Source organism: Cnephaeus nilssonii (assembly GCF_951640355.1).
Source record: "Cnephaeus nilssonii genome assembly, chromosome: 13".
Classification (NCBI taxonomy): domain Eukaryota; kingdom Metazoa; phylum Chordata; class Mammalia; order Chiroptera; family Vespertilionidae; genus Cnephaeus; species Cnephaeus nilssonii.
The window spans coordinates 69,032,519-69,055,847 of record NC_137084.1 but is presented as its reverse complement, the minus strand read 5'-3'; the positions used below and the strand labels follow the sequence as shown (position 1 = coordinate 69,055,847).

Genomic DNA, 23,329 nt, shown 5'->3' with positions numbered 1-23,329 from the left:
GGCTTCCAATTACAAAAATACAACATTCATGATGCAAATCTCTATTAACAGAATAGGGCTACCGCTGTTACATTCCAAATACCAACACCAACGTTCCTAAATTGCTTCTTAGAAATGGAGATTATTTTCAACCACCTCCTAATAGCTAATAGTTAAATTTCAGCTAAAACTCTAATAGTTGTATGGTATAATAAAATTGGAACCTTGAATTTTTAATAACATTTATTATAAAATACAAGGTGAAAAAGAATATTCCTCAGGAGCAATTCAATAAATGAACAATGTCATTCTTTAAGTAATACCATAGCAAAGTCACAGAAATTTACAATACATAAAACATATTTTAAAAATTTACTTACAGGTGCCTTTTTGTCGATTGGCTTTATAACAAATTTTTTGTCATTAAATGAAATATTTCTGATTTCACTCCAGGGAAAACCAATTTTAGGTGTTAACCTTAAAAAATGAGAGCATCTCTTTAGTTAGAAGCAGGAAACAATGGACAAAAACCCTATCAATTTTTGTGGGCCAATTTATCCAAATGATTGATCTTAAGAGTTCCAGATTTTCAAAATGTATTAACTTACTCATAACACACTGTTGACATTATCTTTTAAGGGGAAAATTTGATCAGTTAAATCACATAAAACAAAGAATAACCATCCCCCAAAAATTCATAATGTGTCATGAACCTTGATTTTCCTAAAATTAACTATCTAGTTCTAGAGTGTTAAACTGAGCTCTCAGAGTTTGCACTAGTTCTACTTAGAGTCAAGATACTACCACTATTAAGTTTAAATATGTTTAAGAAGAGAGTGGGGGAAAAGATAGCTTTTTTAACTTTTCATGTAAATTATGGACATAAATTACTAAATATTAAAAAATGTTTTCCTTCCTGTTTAATTTTAAAATGTTTGTATTATTTATAAATATACTAAATACTGAATTTTCAGTACACAAACAGACGACAGTGCAGTGAAGGCCTGGGGGAGAGGGGGCAGGACAGAGGGTGGGAGGGGAGTAAATGGGGGAAGAAAATGGTGACATCTATAATACTTTCACCAATAAAGATTTTTTTTTTTTTTAAAAAAAGGCTTAATTTTAGCCAGGCTGGAGTGGCTCAGTTGGTTGAGCGTCAGACGTCCTATGCACCGAAAGGTTGCCTGTTTTATTCCCGGTCAGGGCACATACCTGGGCTTGACCCCTGGGTCAGGTGCATTTAGAAGGCAACTAATTGATATCTCTCTCTCTCTCTCTCTCCCTCTCTCTCTCTCTCAGCATGTCCTCTGGAGAGGATTAATAATAAAAAAATAAATAAATAAAAGGCTTAGTTTTATAGTATGTGACCTATTTTAAACACTTCTATACACAAATGTTTGGATAAATAGAACTGAAATTCCAACTCTATGACTATAAAACAGATGCCCCTGCTTACCACCCTACATACAAAGATTTAGGAAACCAGACTGGAACAAGTAATTTTGTTTCTGCTTTTCGTATATTTTACTGTTTCAGACTACCCATCAAATGCATCACTGCTGTCCAATAACAAGAACATGAAATGACTGTAACACCTATGTTGGCCAAAGGGCATATTTAGTCAGCGTTCTGATAACAGAGTATGAATTTCTATCTATTTATTGTCCTTTTAATTCTTAAGCAGACTGACTACAGTACAGCAAATAATTTTTTCTACAAAAAACACTTTATTCAATATGCATGCTTTATACTGTGCCCTAGTGGCCACCAAAGTAAAAAGGGAGGCTGTTAGAACACTACTTTTAAGGTAACATTATACACTACATTTACATGTTACTTCTACAAATTCTAAAGCAATTTCCTCATATAATTCTCACAACAATCATGTGAGGTGACCCTAGCAGTTATACAAATTTCAGAGTTAATAATTTGACCAGGGTCACAAAGATAACCAGTAACAGAGACTGTAAAAGAACCTAACTAACCTTTAAAGTTGAACCCTATTTTTAAAAAATTTGGGCCTGACTGGCATGGCTCAGTGGTTGAATGTCAACCTATGAACCAGGAGGTCACAGTTCGATTTCCAGTCAGGGCACATGCCAGGGTTGCACACTCAATTCCTGGTAGGGAGGCGTGCAGGAGGCAGCCAATCAATGATTCTCTCTCATCACTGATGTTTCTATCTCTCTCCCTCACCCTTCCTCTCTGAAATCAATAAATATATGCATATTTGTAAAAAGGAAATACAAATAATATAGTTAAATACATTCTCATCATAACAAGAAATTAGCCCGACCAGTGTGGTTCAGTATCGATCCATGCACCAGGCAGCCGCGGTTCGATTCCAGATTAGGGCACATGCTTGGGATGGGGGCTTGACCCCCAGTAGGGGGAGTAAAGGAGGCAGCCAATAGATGATGTTTCTCTCTCATCTATGTTTCTATCTCTCTCTCCCTTTCTTCCTGTTTCTGAAATCATTAAAAACATTTAAAAAAAAAAAAGAAATTAAACCATTACATAAAAGACCAAAGAAATCTTTGTCCACAATCCCCAGTCCCTCCCTCCTGCCCTGAGCTAACCCCTGCCTCTTTCCTATTCCCCATCTTTATCTGTATCTATATATATAACTAGTGGCCCAGTGCACAAATTCCTGCACATTGAAAGGAAATTAATTAGAAGAAATATTTTAATATCACTATTTGCCCTTTATAACAAGTGTCAACCAAATTCACCATCGACAATGACAGATTGAAACACACACATGCGATTGGTGCCAGCAAGAGCTTTATATGTATCGTGCATGAGTGAGTCAACTTAGCCTTTTATAGATACAGAACAAACTTGCTTAATTAGACCTGCTTTCTGATTTAGCTAAACTTTTTCCAGCCCAGTGAAGCACCCCAACTTCTCTTTCAGGTAATTGTCAGCAACACAGCAGTAAATATCAACACAAAGCAGGTCATTATTGTAGATCACGCAGGGAGAACAAAGGGTGAAATATTTAACTTGTAGCAGTCTTGGACTATATTCTGCGCAGTGAGAAAACCTGAAGTCATTTTCAAAGTCCACCATTTCTTACTTCTTTTCAGTTGGGTCAAGTTTCTTAATAGTCTTAAAGTTATTTTTGCTTTTCAAAAATTTCAAAACTTTCCCTTCTGAATGATATACCATTTTAACTTGCTTTGTAACATAAATGAAAAAATATACCAGTGTAAACTTAATAAAATGCTCTCTTTTAGAATCATAATATATATGCTTAGAAATGTGTGTTTTATTAGATATGTGTAATAATAAAACTAAAATTTTGGAGCCAACCCAGAATAGAGAAATGCCTTTGTAAAAGGTGCTACTGGCAGACTTGAATGCTTACATGGTATGGTAAATAAATTAAACAAAGGTATGAAGCAATTTCAGCTATCATTCCTGAAAAGGGCTGAAAGAGCTTGATGGATTTTATATTAATATAAAAAAACTGGTCAATTTCAAAATAAAATTACACTGTTCACTATTTTTAACACAGGGATATTCTACTTTACTAGTGTCAAAAATACTCAAAACAATTCCTATAAATGTTCAACAAAAAGGTGTTACAAAACACAATAAATCACATATCTTTTAATTTCATTGTCTCATTGCACCTGATTTCTTATAGATGCTAATTTCAATTTCAATCTATATGCCAGGCATGACATTTAAAGAATTATTCTTCAACTATTGGGAGGACAAACTTTAATAGTTACTAGACATAACTTATAAGAGATCAAGAAGCAAACTTCAAATAAAAATGAATCCTCCCATTTTGATAAATATACCAAGTAAACTCTAAAACTGCAAGATGTTGAGCGCCTGGCCGAGGTGGCTCAATGGCTGAGCATTGTCAGTGGTTGAGAGTCAACCTGTGAACCAGGTTTGATTCATGGTAAGGGCACATGCCCAAGGTGTGGGCTACATCCCCAGTGTGGGGTGTGCAGGACGCAACTGATCAATGATTCCCTCATCATTAATGTTTCTATCTCTCTCTCCCTCCCTCTCTGAAATCAATAAATTAAAAAATAAAACTGCAAGATGTTGAGACAATGAAAATATGATATCTGAAAGTCTATGTGACATTAATTAATCTTTTAACTTGGAAAAAAGCAGTAAGGGTAATCAAGCCAACTTACTTGTCATCATGCTCATAAATATTGAGACCCAAAGCATCAACACCTAGCCACAATTCAGTTCCTTTTTTATTTTTTATTTCAAAATAGTTGACTCCATACATTTCTAGATCTTGTGCAATCTTCAGGTATTCCATCATAGAATCTTCCCTGTTGAAATAAAGCTTATTATAATATGTTTAAGTAAGAGTAATAGCAAATTACAAAAATACTTTGAATTAAAACTTAGTGCTTTATTCATATAAGTCAAATGATCTTTTGAGGATAATCTGATGTAATAATTAATGTCATAGAATAAAAATACTTTGAGAAAAACTCTAAGAAAACAGCCATCCAAATACCTTAGCATTCCTCTATGTTCTTCATGCCAGTTCTGTATTCTTTCTTCCCACTGCTCTTTTGTCAATTTGTGTTGCTCCAAAACACTATAATGAAAAAAAAGAAAAAAAATCAATGAAAATGATCCTGTAACTGAAAAGTCAATATTCTTTAAAAGTTAATCCTCACTGTGGTGGTTGTCAAACAAATCTATACACAATAAAACTGCCTAGAATAAACACACACAAATGATTACATGTAAAACTGATGAAATCTGAATAAGTTAGGTGGATTGTATCAATGTCAGTATTATGACTGTGATACTGTATTGAAGTTATGCAAGGGAGAGCTGGAAGAAGGATTCACAGGATCTTTCCACAATTTTAAAAATGCATGCGAATCTACAATTATCTAAAAACTAATGGCCCGGTGCACGAAATTCGTGCACATTAAAAGGGGATTAGAGGAAATATTTTAATATTACTATTTGCCGTTTATAATAGAAGTGTCAGAGATGAAAGAAAATTAGTAAAATGTATATGAAAATCTCCCTCCTGTCAGAGTCTGGGGCATGCTGCGGGACCCAGAGTCAAGTCCCCACCCACCCTCAGCCCCTCAAAATCACGCGAGACCCAGACCCAGCTGGCTCCACCCCCATTGGGCAAGACCCAGACCCGGCCAGTACCACCCTTGTCAAGGCCTGCCGGGAGGGGGGCACAGCTTCAGGTCCCCCAACACACCTTCAGGTCCCCTGGCCCAGCGCTGGGACAGGGGGTGCGGCCTGAGGTCCCCTGTCAAGCCCCACCGGGCAGGGGGCACAGCCTCAGGTCCCCGGCCCAGCGCCACACAGCCTCATGTTCCTGCTGATTTCTCGTTAAGGCTCGTTACGGGAACTCGGCCTCCGCTGTGGGCGCAGCCATCTTGTGTTACGGAAACCCCACCTCTGCTGTGGGCACCACCATCTTTGTGACAGTGTGACGGTCAATTTGCATATCCCTCTTTATTAGATAGCATAAAAAGTTTCTAGGATCCTAAAATTATTTTACATAACTTGCTTTAAAACAGTTATTATACAGATAGTTTATAAGAATTCAAATGTTTCAAATTAATAAAATATTGGACAGAAAGGAAAAAGAACTCATTATTAATGGAAAAATTAGAGAACAGATTGAAAATCAAAATTCTTAGGCCTTAATTCTTCTTTTACTGTATGTATTTTTTGTGCTGTTAAATTTAATTTTCTATAGGCAATCCTACCTAATAAAAGGGTAATATGCAAATTGACCACACCTTCGCTACACCCAAGCCACGCCCACCAGCCCAAGCCACGCCCACCAGCCAATCAGGGCGAGTATGCAAATAAACCCAACCAAGATGGCTACAGCCACAAAGAGCAAGGTTTCCCAGGCAACAGAGGAAGCCAAGCTTTCCACATGCCCTTGCCAGGCCTAAGCCTCCACTCAAGCTACAAAGTTTCAATTTTAGAAGGTAAACAAATTCAAACAGAATGGCGGCAGTCACGGAGCTGGAGAGACCAGGCCAGGGTTGCCGGCGGCAACGGAGAAAGCAAAGCTTTCCGCACACCCTGGCTGGGCCCAGGCCTCCGCTTAAGGCTACAAAGTTTCAATTATAGAAGGTGAATTAACCCAAACAGAAATGGCTGCCAGCTGTGGAGCATGCAGGAGGCTTGGCTCTGCTCCAGGCTACAAAGTTTCAATTGTAGAAGGTAAATAAATTCCAGATACCAGGGTCTCCACTTGGGTCGCCAGGGGGCATGGCTGGCCTGCAAACCACCACAGGCCCCTTGCTCAGGCCATCCCACGCCCCAAGGGAACCCCCACCCTGATCCGGGACACCCTTCAGGGTAAACCAGCTGGCCCCTACTCCTGCACCAGGCCTCTATCCTATCTAATAAAAGAGTAATATGCAGATTGACCATCACTCCAACACACAGTATGGCTTCCCCCATGTGGTCAAAGATCCTGCCCCCATGTGGACACAAGATGGCCACTACAAGATGGCCAGCAGGGGAGGGCAGTTGGGAGGCACCCGGCCTGCAAGGGAGGGCAGTCGGAGGCGATCAACCCTGCAGGGGAGGGCAGTTAGGGGTGACCGGACTGGCAGAGGAGGGAAGTTGGGGGCAAACAGGCTGGCAGGGGAGCAGTTAGGCATCAATCAGGCTGGCAGCAGAGTGGTTAGGAGGTGATCAGGCTGGCAGGCAGAAGCGGTTAGGGGCAATCAGGAAGGCAGGCAGGCGAGCAGTTGGGAGCCAGCAGTCCTGGATTGTGAAAGGGATGTCCGACTGCCTGTTTAGGCCCGATCCCACTGGGGTCGGGCCTAAACGGGCAGTAAGACATCCCTCGAGGGGTCCCAGATTGGAGAGGGTACAGGCTGGGCTGAGGGTCACCCCCCCTTCCGTGCACGAATTTCGTGCACCGGGCCTCTAGTACTTTATATAAAAGTGGAAAGTTATACTTTTTCTCACCAACCAAAAACTCCAAATAATGTTTCTTTAGTTTTTTTGTCCTTCTAGTGTGTTTATTATGCAAATATAAAAACACACAAACTGTATTTTCTACTACTAATATTTTAATACTAAATCAGCAGATTCAACATGCATATAACTTACCTACTATGCAAGCTATAGAGTATGTATTTCTATTCTCTTTGGGACATATAATAATTATTTATTTTATTATTGGTGAATCCCCAAATCCTATTTTATTGATTGCAAAAGCTCTGGTATTAATATATTGTTTTGCTATTAGGAATTTCTTAGCAAGACAAAGAAATATTAGGGTGCAATATTCCCCTGGACAAGTTACTATTGAGAGTAGATTCCTTAATGGTGTCTAAGACCATTATTTTCTTATTACAAATTGCTCCTTGCTCTATGTATTCTTTTTTGCAGCCCTTGCTTTTGGGGAAAGGAGTTTTGACTTCTTCCTTAGAGCAATTAAGTTTCCACAGTTTTCTTGTCTTTATCCTTTCTCTTGCTATCTGACCCCTTCTCACCAACAGGAGTGCAAAGAGCCTTGAAGGCATAATCAATTCAGCTAATTGCTGATATCCAGATGTTAACTAAATCTGAAGATATGATTGGATGCCACTAAGATTTCTGCTATAGGTTTTTATACCCTGTATTTCAAATATCATTTGTTTGCATTTTGCATAATGCATTTGTATTATTAAATATGCATGACTAATTTGCAAGTATCCAAAACTTCCTACCCCTTTTCTTCTGTCCAGAAAGAGCCCTTCTTCACGCCTAAGGCCAATCTATTCAACTTGACTGTTACTCTATCTGGGCCTTTAAATGACGTTTCTCTCCACTTCCTCAGCATCTTCACTCCACCCTTTATGGCAGGAGACATATTTATTGTTCCCTGCCTACATTATTAGCATCTATACATATGTGTTACAGAGGGCAAAGAACACATCAATATTGCTCACCACTATATGCCCACTATCAGCACTGAAGAGTACTCAAAAATTTGTACAGGAAATTAAAAATCAATTCTTTCCCATTTTTATAGAACATGTCTATAAACTCATGCTTTGCTACTCCTAGTTTTCTTCTTTTAAATAGCAAACTTCATTTGAGAACTGTCTATATTCACTATCCTTCAATTCCAAACCTCATGGCCGCTGCCCCTGGTCTATCAAAGTCTGGCTTCATTCCTCAACACTCTACTGAAACTGCTCTTTCTAAGGTCACTACCAATCACCTTACTGTTATTCCCAACAGACACATTCGTTTTCCTCATACTCGACCTCTTTGTATTATTTGACACTGCTGACTTGAAAGCATTCTTTTACCTTGGCTTCCATGATGTAACACTCCTCTGGTATTAATCTCAATATACTTCCTCTGTACTTACTAAAAGTAAAGTTCCAATAAGGTCTATTCCAGGCCTTTCTCTTATTCTGTATGTCCAAGAGGACTTTAAGGTCCATCTCTTTCATTCCCATTTTTGTGCTACTTACTCCCAAAACTATCATAGCTCAAACTGATCTTCAAGATCTGAACACACACTGACCAATGAATACTAGCTCTCTCTTGATTATACTACAGATATTTCAAACTCAATAGATTCAAAACTGAAATCTCCCTCCTGTGAAATGTATTCCTTCCCCTACTACCTTGTCAAAAGGGTATTACCAACCATCCAGATGCCCAAGTCAGAAACCTGGGATATAAAAATCTATGCATATCAAGTTCTTTTTAAAGGAGAAAGGTACTATCTATTGGAGCTAAGTACTGTGGGAGAACAGATTGCTTCTCTGAGCTTTTTAATGTAACAATTAAAGGCATCCATCAAAATAATCAAATTACTATGATTTATGATAAGCTTCTGATTACTAATTCCTCATACTTACATAATGAGTTAAAGTGTGCTATATACCGAACATGAAATAAGAAATCACTGTGAAAGTATATTTTCCATTCTGAACTGAAAAATCAGTAATATTCTAACATTTCAGTGAGTCACTTTCAATCTTAGATAGCTGGAATTAGTTCTCCACAGACTATTAACTTGAAGACCAACTGACTGTACTTTCAATGGCAAAGATCATATTAAAGAGCATGTGCTATCTTCTTTTTAAATGGAGTGGTTACAGCACACATGCATTTAAAAAAAGAAATTGGCCCTAGCCAGTCTGGCTCAGTGGATAGAGCCTCTGCCTGTGGACTAAAGGGTCCCGTGTTCAATTCCGGTCAAGGGCACATGCCCAGGTTGCAGGCTTGATCCCTAGTAGGGGGCATGCAGGAGGCAGTCAACCAATGATTCTTTCTCATCACTGATGTTTCTCTCTCCCTTCTCCCTTCCTCTCAGAGATCAATAAAAATATACTTTACAAATTATTTTAGAAAAATAAATATGAAATTGTGCTTAAGTGTGATTCCAGTGTGTTTACAATTTTTTTAAATCACACGACTATGAACTGTAAACCAAGTACTTCATCTGGTACTCAAGCAAATATGAATGTGATTTAACACTGAATGAACAACTATGTTATACTTGTTGAGATAAAATTATTTTTGATGAACAATTAAGAAATTATTTAGGGTAATTTTGATTATACAGAATATTTGCCTTATGTACTGACTTAAAACTTAATCTGCTGTACATTTTATTATATATAAATTGTAATTCAACTAAAAATAAAAACTAAACCTTATCTGAAATGAAATTCTACTGTGCCGATACTCAATTTCTTAACTCAGTGCTTAAAAAAACCTGAGAAGCCCAGCCAGTGTATCTCAGTAGTTGAACATCGACCCATGAACCAAGAGGTCTCTGGTTTGATGCCCAGTCAGGGCACATCCCCGGGGTTGTGGGCTCAATCTCCAGTAGTGGGCACATAGGAGGCATCCGAGCAATGATGTTTCTCTCATGGATGTTTCTATCTTTCTATCCCTTGCCCTTCCTCTCTCTAAAAAAATAAAATAAAATCAATGAAAACATATTTTTAAAAATCTGAGAAAAAGAATTTTGGGTTAGAATAGTAATAAAAAACAGACAAACACACAGACTAATAAGTACCTCAGATTCCTGATTCTTTTGGTAAACAACATGCATTGTTTTACCTTCAAAGATAACTATTACTGTAATAGCAATCCTACATAATAAAATGGTAATATGTAAATTACCATCACTCCGCTACGCCCACGATTGGGCCAGCAGGAGGCGCAGGGGGCGGGACTCAGGGTGGCCGGGGTAGCTGATTGGGCCAGCAGGACGCTGAGCCATGGCTGCCGGAGGCTTTCGGAAGGCCTGGGGCACCGGCGGACAGCCGGCCAGGTCCCCCGCGATCAAAGGCCAAAGCGGGGGAGCTGGCCGGCTGTCTGCTCCGGCACAAGGCCTTTCGAAAGCCTCCACAGCAGCCGGAGGCTTTCGGAAGGCCTGGGGCACCGGCGGACAGCCAGCCCGCTGGTGCACCAGGTGCATGATTAAATCATGCACTGGGCCTCTAGTATTTAATAATCAAATATTAAAGCTACTGCACTTAATAACTTATAAAGCTTATATCAACAGAATACACTTTTAGATGAAAATAAACATTGATGCCTATAATCAAAGGAAATTAATAAAAGTAGACATTAACATAGCTTAGTCTTTCTTCATATTTAGTACCTATGAAAAAGAAACTACATCTAAGAGCTTAACTACTATTAGAAGTGGTGCAGAACTGAAGTTTTAGATTAAAGATATACAGTTTTGAATTTAAATAGAAATTTTAAAACTTAAGAATTTGAACTAAGAACAGTAACAACTTCTCTCCAGTTCTAAAAGATCTCCACGTATATTCTATTATCAGAGACATGTGTGCTACAACTAAGAACTGAGATAGTTAAAAGTAATATCTGATGCTATACTTTCTAAATTTCTTAAGCAATGCAGTAATGCTATCAACAACACTTGTATCACACTTCACAGTTAAAACTGTACACTGTACAGTTCATGTACAGTCGTCATAAACTAAAGGGTAGGCAGAGCAGAACTGTCATCCCCATTATGCAAATTCAGATATCAAGTCTCAGGGATGTTGGGTTTTTGCACCCAAGATCACATAACTAGCAAAGAGCAGAATCAGTACTCAAAATCTAGGTCTCCTGCCTAATGATTTTTTTTCTCATGCCATGCTACTTTAAACTTATAGAGGCAGCAGTATACTGCAGATAAGAACAGAGTACAAGACTATTAGTCTGAAAACTAGGTTTAAAATGCCTTTTTAAGTTAGAAACTTAATTTTTATTCTATGGAGGACACACAGGCTGTTACTTATTATTCCAGATGCATTTATTAAACACATATCTGCCTGTGTTTTTACCCAGCAGTGACAGCGGCATCCTCCCCCAAGCTCAAATCTCTATTTATTGCTTATCTTGTGGAAATGAGGAGAGAAGAGGCAGAAGGTTTAGTAGTTGCGCACTATATAAACCTAGGAGGCTACTAAGTCATTATTTTTAGAACTATACTCCAATTCACCTGACAACTTGAAACCTAAAAAAAAAAAAAAATTCTACTCACAAACTTCTGAAATGTAATTTTTCAGAGACTATAACATAAGAACATGTTTCACTTACCGCTGGGGGAGGAGTCTATCATTAGCCAGGTAGCCTGGTTTGTGAACCTCTTTGTTATAGTCTCCATACTTGGCCTGGACAGCATAGGAAGCCAGAAGGACTGCAGTTTCAGGTGGGCAATATATCTCATCATTTAAAATAGCTTCTTTAACTTGCAAGAAGAAGAGTCTTTGGGTTATTTCTTGAATTAATTCCTCAGAAACATCTTCAGGAAAGAATTTAGCTCTAAATTTGAACTGTAAAGGATTCTCTTTTTTAACATCTTGCTGTGTCACCTGGAACAGTAATTTCAAGTATAATCAACAAAAATCTTAAGTTCAAAATAACTAAATCTAGTCACATCAAATTCTTTCTAGAAGTAGGATGTAAAACAGCAATAAGATTCTAAATCTGTAAGTTAGATTCGAAACCTGTAAAAAATATGAGATGATTCTATGCTCACAAATATGACCTATAACTCACAGATCCTTCTAGTAACCAAACTGAAACTTCTCTTGAGAAGCTTATGCTACTGATGTTTCAATCAAAGTCAGTACTAAGTTACACTAATAATATTCTTACGTTTTAAATTTTCAAACAGGAAAAGTGAACATTTCTTTTTCTAAGTTGATGGTGCCTTATTGAATAAAAGACATGACACCTTTAATGATCCAGAGATAACTGCAAAAGGAGGCCTGATCAGTAACTAAGCTTTTCTGACACAAATTCAAGATAATTAACCTCGGAGTAGCCTAATTATTAGTTAATTGTCCCATTATATAAACTTTACCTTTTTATTTAGCTTAAGCCATGTAGAATAACCTTTGCTGTCCACATACTGCAGCCCAAAAAACCAGACCTCACGCAAACCAACTGTTTTCACCACCTAAAAAAAAAAAAAAAAGGCAATTTCAGTTCTACATTCATACTTTAACTATGGAACTATACTTCAAAAGAAAAACAGAACTACATAGCTATTACAGGTATACTCCTTTCCTATACAGAAGCTCTTTCCTAAATTTAACATATTAATTAAAGGAACATTTCCTAAAACTTAAATTCAGGTTTGTATATTAAATTTGATAGTGTCATTTCAATCCTATTTGATCCACTTTTTATACCTCCTTTTCCTGCCCACTCCCATCATGATCCCAACAGATAACAAGAGTCTAGGGAAACAGATACAGAGTTGTCGTAATCCCATTTTCCTATTTCAATTTACCCCCATAACAAATGCAGACTGGTGCAGCCACTGTGGAAAGGAGCATAGAGGTTCCTCAAAAAACTAAAAAAATGGAACTGCCTTATGACCCAGCAACCCCACTTTTGGGTATATATCCAAAGAAACCCAAAACACTGATTTGAAAAAAATATATGCACGCCTATGTTCAATTTACCCTCACAACTACACTATTGGTTAAGGCATGGCAAAAATAGTACCACTTTGGTGACAAGATTCACTGAAAACATTTAAATGCCACGCTCCAGGTATTCCAGCTGGTGCTTTCACCCCCACTCATTCTTTGAGCAAGAAACTATTATTGGAACATGCCATGAATTTTACCCCTCTACGGCTTTGCTCACCCTTTTTCTTCGGCCTAGAACAGTGGTCGGCAAACTCAGTCAACAGAGCCAAATATCAATAGTACGACGATTGAAGTTTCTTTTGAGAGCCAAAGTGTATAAACTTAAACTTCTTCTAACGCGACTTCTTCAAAATAGACTCGCCCAGGCCGTGGTATTTTGTGGAAGAGCCACACTCAAGGGGCCAAAGAGCCACATTTGGTTCGCGAGCCACAGTTTGCCAACCACGGGCCTAGAATGTTTCTTCTGTATTTTTACCACCTGTTGAATAATTTATTCCTCAAGGCTCAGCTCAACTGACGTACCATTATGATCCAGCTAATAATACATTGTCTCAATCATGTTGACTGAGGTCATTTTCTCCCTTACAGTTTCTAGTAGTAGAATACCATCTATTGCCTAGGAAGCGAAATTTACTGTCTCCCTGTGGATCGCAAAGATAAGATATTTTTCTCATCAACAAAATTTCATTCTTTCAGCATGAGTAGAGTAATTTTGTCAACAACATATTGAGGTAGTAACAGTTTATAACAAATTGAGTGAATTATTGTTTCAGGTACTGTGCTGTGTCATACACAGATTTCATTTTATCTTTGCAACAACTCTATACAGTAGGTACTATAATTACACAGGTGAGAACACGGAGGTATAGAGAGATCAGGTAACTTGACCAGTGAAACCTAACAGTGGCTGAGTCTCATTTCAATCTATGAGCTATGCCCTTTAACCATTATACTCCACTCAGTATTGTGCTGGAGCCTGCTCTTACTCGCTCACAAACTTTCAGAAATTTTGCAAACTGGTTGTTAAACATGGTCATTATTAAAAATTAAATTATATAATCTTAAAAGTGAATAAATTACATTAAAACCAAAGGTAAAACATACTCTAAATTCACCACTCCTCAATTATTTACTACACTTTACTATTCTGACTCTTGACATTATTTCTATCTTTTGGGTCTTTCTGGTGGAATATAATAATGTATTACTGCACATTTCTCCTCAGCTCTGCATTTAGTGGCATCACATTAGCTGCCGAAATCAGCCATGGAGGGAGAATTTATGCCACAGAAATTGGCCAATACTATAAATCAGGGTTTTGGTTTCTTTGATTGAGAGCCAGTTGTTAAACATTTACCAGCACAACACTGACCACATTGGTGGTGGTGATTTTGTCAGAATGTGTTATATTATGCAGATGAAAATCTATTTAAACAGACCTGATATAGATATTTCCAAAGATGGAAGAATTGCCCCTGCCAACTATTTTAGTAGATTATCTTCATTGATTGTCATCACTGCCAAGTTTTCAGTCCCCACATGGACCGCTGGATATAATATGCCTCGCACTGTCCCTGTCCCCTCCCTTTCTAGCCTTTGTTACCTTAAGGACTCTAGTTTTCCATGTATATGTTTAAGTACTAACCATACCTGCTTAAAAATGTAAGCTTTTAGCACTGCTCTCTCTGTTCTCTATCCTACAGATGAAAAGTGAAGTTGGGTTGGGGCAGCAGAGAGAAATTCAGAAGGGGAATGTTGGAGTAATGACTGCAGTGGGAGAAGAGGGAACCTATCTCCCAGGCTGCAGGCGCTGGCACCCGGGACCACAGGGCTGGTGGCTTCTCCGGCTGGCTGTGGCCTGGAACCTCGGGGCGCGCGGCTTCTCTGTCTCCCAGGCCTCAGCCAGCCTCAGGCGCTGGCACCCAGACCCCAGGCGGGCGGCTTCTCCATCCCCCCCAGGACCACAGGACGGGCGGCTTCTCCAGCTGGCTGCTGGGACCACAGGGCAGGCAGCTCCTTCATCTCCCGGGCCGCAGACAGCCGCAGGCGCTGGCACCGGGACTGCTGCCAGGCGGCTTCATTCGGCTGGCTTTGTCAGGAAGGAGTCTGGATGGTCATCCGGAAGGTCTCCTGGTCTAATTAGCATACTACTCTCTTATTAGTATAGTAGATAGTATATATGTGTGTGCTGTATGTATGTATGCAAAATACTTTCTGTTTACTGAACATGGAGTCTCAATTAATTCTCACAACCTTCTAAGGGAGTAATGCTATCACCATCCTAATTGAACAAAGGAGAAAAATGAGGCAAAGATAGGAATCTGTCCAAAGTCGAACAGCTGTAGTCAGGTCTCCAAAGCAGGCAGATGTGGCTCCAGAGCCCACGTTTTAAACTGCTACACGTTACTTCACTAAATAATTGGGGTTTCCTTTTCCCTGGTGTCCAAACTAAAGCAATTCTGCTTAATAAGACACAAATGTTTTATTTCTCAGTATCAATACCAAAAAGGCCCACTTGCTGGCTAGTTTTTGACTACCACAAGCATTTCATTCATTATGTAAATAACATTTCAACTTGCTATGAAGTACAATAAACACTAACTCTATTTACATTTTTATTCAAATACAGATAGGCTATATATTTACAAACAGAAGGCCTACAATAATCTACGAAAGTGGATATCAGTTCACAAGATATTAGTTCATTATGTATGGTGAATGCAGCTGCTTATAATTTTGTTTTAAAAATTTGGTCACTCACACACAAAAAAAGCCTTTCATCATCCAAAAAGATTTTCTTGGGGCTATCAAGATCTTAATCACCTAACCAGGAGATTAAGTATACCACTTTGTCAAGGAAAGAAACAACTTTCCAGGAATTTTAAATTTGTATTTCATTGTATTTTGGATCGGTATGTGATAGAATGACATCTAGTAAAACCAAGGTATGTGATTGGTTAATTATTGCTGTTATGCAAGAAACTCACCCCCATTCTCTCAGGCAGCGATTTTTAACCTTTATCATGGTACACAAACTATTAAAATTCTGCGGCACACCAAAAATATATTTTTATCAAGCTGACATAAATATAGGTATAATTATTTTTTAATTTTACTTATTGATTTGAGAGAGGAAGGAAAAGAGAAACTTAGATTTGCTGTTCCACTTATTTATGCATTCATTGATTTGATTCTTTTATATATTCAACCTTGGCATATGGGCACGGCACTCTAACCAACTGAGCTACCCCACCAGAACAAAATAGATGTAATTTTGACTCATTCACACTGGACAGCTCTTGTTGTGTTGGCTGTTGTCATTTTTTATTTGACAACCTAAGGAGAAAGAGGTCAGTGCCCCCGACTAAATAGTCAGGTATTGCATGTCTTTAAAAATCGTTGCTCTAAGGTCACATTAGTCTGACCACAGACTATTGCTCTTGTACATGCGTAAAAGTTTATGCAAAAGTTAGAAGTCTCAGGCCATGGAAAATATATCACTCTCCTTCTCTTTGCAATCATCGATTCATCTTAATCACTTGACCCCTGGGCACCAATCCCATTCTCCTCCTTTCCTCAATAAAATTAGATTACTTTAGAACATTACATACAGCATCACCTAGGGAGCTTAAATTAAAAAACAAAACAAAAAACTAATGGTTTAAAGTAGGCACCAGATAATTAAATCAGGATCTCAGGAGGCAGTTTCCAAGTATTGACTTTTCTTTTTTTCATGCCAGAAGGGACTCAAATGTGCACTCAGGAGAGAAAAAAGACAAGATCGTAATACAAGTTCCGTAACATGACATCCATGTTCTAACTCCAGGCTAACAAATGAGCCACTAACCTCCTGTTAGGTCCTACTTATGGCCTCTAATTCCCGTCTTTGCTACTACCATCCCCTCTGTCTAGTGTACCCATTCCACTTTGTAAAATGTCTGAATTTCTTTTCGTCTTCATTACAATGATTTGCACAGCAAAATATATATTTAATGTGATTTAACATATATATTAATATGACTTAATATATATATTAAATATATACCTGCTAACAGTTATTTTTTTAAAATCCTACTCCTTAAATCTAGGAATGAGAAGAGTATCTCTACAGCTATTCAAGATACATGAATAGGTATTGTGTCAAGTTCCAGTGCTACAATGTTGCTTATCAGTAAAGGTACAGAAAAACACAGAAGTGCAATAGCATACTAGTACACACTATGATGTCAAAAATTGCATACTTCATGTGGTTAAATGATACCTGGTCAAAAAGTTGTTTGCCAGTCGTATTGGGCTGGATGGCAAATTCCAGCTCAGCGTCCATTGTGGTCACTCTTACGTTGATCTGTAACAAGAAAAAAGAATAGTCAGTAGGAAAGAGAATACACTTATTAAGTACTAGGGGCCCGGTGCACAAAATTCGTGCACTGGGGAGGGGTCCCTCAGCCCAGCCTGCCCCCTCTCACATACTGGGAGCCCTCAGGGGATGTCCTATGGATGGCTTAAGCCCGCTCCCCATTGGGAGCGGACCTAAGCCTCAGTCTGGCCTCCCTTTGTTTGAGGCAACTGGGCTGATCAGGGGAAGGCGCCAGCCCCATCACCCCACTGCTGCAGCCACTGCCAGTCACCACAGCCGCCAAGGTATTTTCATCAACACGGACTCCAGTCCCTTCACCATGAAAAAATGACAAATTTCTTTAAGCATTTCCAGATGTGTCTTTCATAGGATATGACATTTCTTTTTCTTTTTATCTTCACCTGAGGATATGTTACCAATAATCTTTTCCCCTTTCCCTCCGATCCCAAGCTCAGCCCCTTCCCAAGCCAAAAGCCTTTGCCCCAGGTTTAGGCTTGAGAAGGGGTTCCCCCCAGCACCTCCACCCCAGGCTTTAGGCTTGGTAAGGGTTTCACACACCCCCAGCACCTCTGATTGTAGGCTTGGCCCCTTCCTAAGCCTAAAGCCTCCGCCCCAGGCTTTAGGCTTGGGAAGGGGTTCCCCCCCACCCCGGCACCTCTGATCATAGGCTTGGCCCCTTCCTAAGCCTAAAGCCACTGTCCCAGGCTTTAGGCTTGGGAAAGGGTCTCCACCCCCCCCCCGCCCCCCGCCCCAGAACCTCCAATCACAGGCTTGGCACCTCCCCAAGCTTAAAGCCTCCGCCCCAGGTTTAGGCTTGAGAAGGGGTCATCCCCTCAACCCCCCGCCCAGAACCTCCGATCACAGGCTCAGCCCCTTCCCAAGCCTAAAGCCTCCACCCCAGGCTTTAGGCTTGGGAAGGGGTTTCCCCCGGCACCTCTGATCGTAGGCTTGGCCCCTACCCACGCCAAAAGCCTAAAGCACCAGGCCGAAGCAACCCCCAGCTCCCTGCGATTGATTGCAGGGGGCCTGGTGCTGGAGCGAACACCCAGCTCCCTGCGATCTGTCGCAGAGGGTCCGCTCAGGGCGCCTATGTATGCAAATTAACCGCCATCTTGGTTGGGTTAATTTGCATACTTGCCCTGATTGGTTGGTGGGTGTGGCTTGGGTGTATCAAAGGTGCGGTCAATTTGCATATTACTCTTTTATTAGGTAGGATTAGGCAGGGGAAAACACTTTCATCTGATTTCTAAAATAAAGTGATATAATATGCAGGCAATAAAGAGCAATTCCATAATTGCACCTAATAGTTTCTTTGATAAAGTAATAAGGTTTGATTTTAATCACAAGAAATCTTAAATCTACTTGCAAAACAAAGACCTTATGAAGTCTTCTTTTAAGAAAATACACTAGACACTAGGCCATGAGCTTCCCATATTCTCATTTAACCCTAGCAATAATACTAGGAGGTATTATTTCCACAGAAACTGAAAGAGTTCCAATTATTTGGCCGACACATGGATATCAAATGCAGAGTAGGTATTTAAACTGAGGTATAACTCGAAATTCTTTGAATGTCATTATCTCATATTTCTTTAAACACAGAAATCAGAGTTTTATTTATACTGAAAATGTATTCTTCACTTTATAAAAAGCATTCATCAAATGCCATTCGTTAGATTCTATTTTACAGTGTTTTGTGTAAACACCTTTTCTAGTTGCATTATCTCACCAAAAATGTAACATGCCTTAACCAAAATAATTTTAACTCCACAGTAGCATCTTTACCAAGAATTCACCATGATGTGGTACAAATATATCTTTTAAACTTTAATGCCACCATTAGAACTCTAAGTCAGACTTATTTCTGACATGTTTTACTCATTCTAACAACCATGATCTCTACAAATATAGACCCTCTACCTTCTCTAATCAAATAAATTTTACAGATCGTTTCTTCTTTAATGTAATATCTATTAGGAACTATTGTTACACATAAAACAATACATGTAAGATTTGTAAACAATAAAGCATAATAAAATCAAACCAATTGTGACATAAGAAATGCATATTTGATCTGCATGCTGGTTCTTAACAAAGCTCCTAAAACCGCTGGAATTTCCTGAGTGACAGAGGTGAGGAGCACCTTTTGTTATTCATAAGAAGCCCCTTTCATCCAACCAGAGTTTATACTAATGACTTGACTCCAGAAGGGCTGGCTCCTAGATAGCTTCAGGATGGGGAGTGGTAGCCAGAGAAACCATCCATATGATTAGAGGAACCAACCATGTGACTAGAGCCACTCACCTCAACCTCCAGGGAGAAGAGACAGTGGGAACTGAGCTCATCATCAATGGCCTGTGATTTAATCAATCATGCCTACATAATGGAACGTTCATAAAAATCCTCAAGGAAGGGGGGTTCAGCAAGTTCTGGTTGGTGAGTGCATCCATATGCAAAGAAGAGGGTGCATCCAAATTCGACAAGAACAGAAGCTCCTGAGCTCCGACTGTTCTGGGCCACCCCCTCTCTATCTTCTTCCTCTTCATCTGTATCTTCCATTTGTATCCTTTACAATATCCTTTATATTAACCAGTAACAATAACTTATGGTTCTCTCTATGCATTAAGTGTTTCCCTGAATTGTGAGCTATTATAACAAATTATAGAAACTGATGAGGGGATCATGGAAATCCCCAATTTGTAACCAAATTAGACAGGGCTACTGCTTATTTTTCTAATTGGGTTGCTGTCTTTTTTTTTCTTTTTTTTACTCCTATGTAGGAAATCTTTATGTATCCTAGATACTTTGGCAGTAATCTTTGTTACAAAAAATTTTTTCTCCAGGTTAGTAGTTTGTAATTTTACTTTATAAAGTGCCCTTCTTTTTGGTAAACACATCCTTAATTTTGATATTGAATTTAAATGTGTTTTTGTGCACACTTAAGAACTATTTCTCTACTCTGGAATCATGAAAATATTAACTAATCAGCATACATTTTATATATTTCCTACTAAAGTTTTGTTTATTGTAAGTTGTCTTCAATAATTTTTGCTTATGATCTGTAGAGGTCCAATTTCATTTTTTAATCCCCATAAGGATAAAGACTACTCTTTCACAAATCAAATGTCTATAGGTATGCATCTGACTTTGTGCTCTTTAATTTTGTTGCATTTAACTATTCTGCCAATATCGTACTGTCTTGATTACTATATCTTTAAATAATTCTTTATATCTGGTAGAGCAAGTCTTCCCTCATTATCTTCAGAACTGTCTTAGCTATTCTTGACACTTTGTTTTTGCTCTTGACCATATGAAATTGTAAACTTTTCATTATAAGTCATAATCAATACTCTATCATGATTTAAACTGAAACTACACTAAGTTCATTAATACAAGAAATTCTCTTGGAGTGAGAAAGTACATCTTTTAAAAATTGGCTCTCCTATTAATGGCTATGGTTCTCTCTATGCAGTAATTTAAGTCTTCTTTAATATCTTTCAAAAAAAGTGTTAAAAATCACATTAATCATTTGCTAGATATCTTTCCCCTAGTTCATTATAATTTTGTAGCTATTATAAATATAGTTCCACAATTTCTTGATATCCTAAAAACATTGAAAACTGAAGTATATTAGCTAATTTCTAGCAAAAATTTGACATGGAGTAATGTGACCAATTGGTGAATTAATTCATCCTACTTCAAATGAATATTCATGCACTGTCCTATAGAAGCATTAACGTTTTTGGGGGAATACAAAGACCTCAATGGAAGTTTCATGATATAATGGCATGTACACATAAATATAGCATATTCACCTTTCTAAAATCCAAAATATCCCAAACACTGAAACTCATCGAGCATAAGGGATTCAAATACAAGATTGTGAAAATGAAAAATATCTTTCCAATTTTTTTTCTGGTTTTGTTTCTGTAGAAATGCAACTTATTTTTAAAACGATCCTTTTATGAGTTCCCTTGCCAACTGTTATAATGAGCCTATAAATCTTTGTTTATATAAACCAGGGGCCAAAAAACCTTTTCTGTAAAGGACCAAAGAGTAAATATTTTAGGCTTTGCAGACTACACAGTCTGCTGCATCTACACAACTATGCTGCTATAGCAACAAAGCAGTTATCCTATATAATAGAATGTAATATGCAAATTGACCCTAACTGCAGAAAGACAAGGGAACTACTAGTTGCTATGACACGTATTGACCACTAAGGGGCAGATGCTCAACGCAGGAGCTGCCCCCTGGTGGTCAGTGCGCTCCCACAGGGGGAGCTCCACTCAGCCACAAGCTGGGCTGACTGTGAGTGCAGCGGCTGTGGCGGGAGCCTCTCCTGCCTCTGCGGCAGCACTAAGGATGTTCCGACTAGAGATCCCCCAGGGAGTGGGCCTAAGCCAGCAGGTGGACATCCCCCAAGAGGTCCCGGACTGCAAGAGGGCGCAGGCCGGGCTGAGGGACCACCCCTCCGAGTGCACGAATTTTCGTGCACTGGGCCTCTAATAGATAATAAAACATACTATGTACCAAGAAAACTTTAGACACTGAAATTTGAATTTTATATAATTTTCACATTTGAAATATTCTTCTTTCTTTTTCAACCATTGAAAATGTACAGCCATTCTTAGCTTAGTTTACAGGCTATACAAAAACATGTGACAGGCTTGATTTGGCCTATGGCCATAATTTGCCAACCCTTTATATAATAAAAGAACAAGCTTAATATCTTCAGTGTTTCTTCCTTTCCACTCCTTGAGTTTTTTATCTCTTCTTCTATACACATTTCTGTTCAGTGTTGAATAGCAACAGTGGTCATATGTATCTTTTGTCATGATCCTGATTTTAAAAGAAATGCTCCCAGTGCTAACCTATTAAGAACAACTTCGGCTGCAGCTTCTCTTCTCTATCTGGCATAAGAGGTTTTGGTTTTTGTTTTTTAAATCATGAATATTCAATTTTAGCAACTGGTCCCACTATGTTTATCACATAATTTGTCTCCTTTAAAGTAACCATGTTAACTGTGGCAGAGATTGCTTGTTTAACCACCAAAATGTAATAAAATTATAGGTGGACACGTGGCTACTAAACTACAGAACATTTTTCAGTATTTCTTGCTATTAGGTATGGCTATGTGACTAAGCTCTCACCCACCAAACGTGAGCAGAAGAGATAATGGCCACTTCCAGGCCTAGGCATTAAATAGTCTGCATGCTTCCCTATGTTTTTCCTTCCTTCCTGCTGACTACAACTCAGACATAGCAGTAATGCACCTTCAATTATGAAGACGATAATAATGTGCTAGACCTATGAAGTTCTCAAACCTCCTAGTCTTTTGATCTCTTTATACTCTTAATAATTATAAAGCATCCCAAAACACTGGTTTATGTGGGTTATCTAGCAACATTTACCACCTTAAAAATTAAAACTGAGAAAATTTTAAGATATCTACTGATTTAAATGTAATGAGAATAAACCTATTACATGTTAACATACATGAACAATACAAGTGTCACTTATGAATATCTTTAACATAAGAGCACTATAAGGCAACTTTAAAGCCTTTTCATTTCATCCTAATAGTAATTCTCTGAGTAATCAAAGCACATTATTAAATCAACTTTATTTTACAATAAAAAAAAAAAAAGATCTACAGAAGTTGTCACTTGACCTAGGTTACATGTCTACTAAGTATAAAGCTGGGCCAATAAGATCAATATAAAATATAAAGATCAAATTAAATTTCTGTGTGTTTTAAAAAACTAGACTCTTTATTTTTTATTTCTGGAGGAGTGGGGGGAGAGGGTAGCTAATTAAATACTGAGCTCAAAAGTTTCAAAGAAAAAATACATTAATTTTAATATCTTAAATTATTTTCTTCCAGAAACTGTGTGCATAATAACACATAATTTATATCCAATTGTATATATAATTTTGAATCCTTACCCTAAGGAATAAATGTTTTCCACTCAATTATACTGACTAAAGAGTTTCCCAAAATATCTGCAAAACTTGCACATTCCTCTGAGAAATATATTAAGAGTTCCACATCCTTACTAACACTTGATACCAT

General features: G+C 38.4%; 1 protein-coding gene across 1 annotated transcript in view; it reads right to left on the bottom strand.

Moving 5' to 3' along the window:
* The window catches only part of RDX (radixin), a 69,456-nt gene that overhangs the window by 24,612 nt on the left and 21,515 nt on the right, over positions 1–23,329 (bottom strand). The window contains exons 3-8 of the mRNA XM_079787758.1: positions 17,158–17,241; positions 12,320–12,415; positions 11,551–11,825; positions 4,481–4,564; positions 4,143–4,289; positions 360–456 (exon numbers count right to left, since the gene is read on the bottom strand). Of these exons, the coding sequence (XP_079643884.1) occupies positions 360–456; positions 4,143–4,289; positions 4,481–4,564; positions 11,551–11,825; positions 12,320–12,415; positions 17,158–17,241 (783 nt within the window). The remainder of the gene's footprint in view (positions 1–359; positions 457–4,142; positions 4,290–4,480; positions 4,565–11,550; positions 11,826–12,319; positions 12,416–17,157; positions 17,242–23,329) is intronic.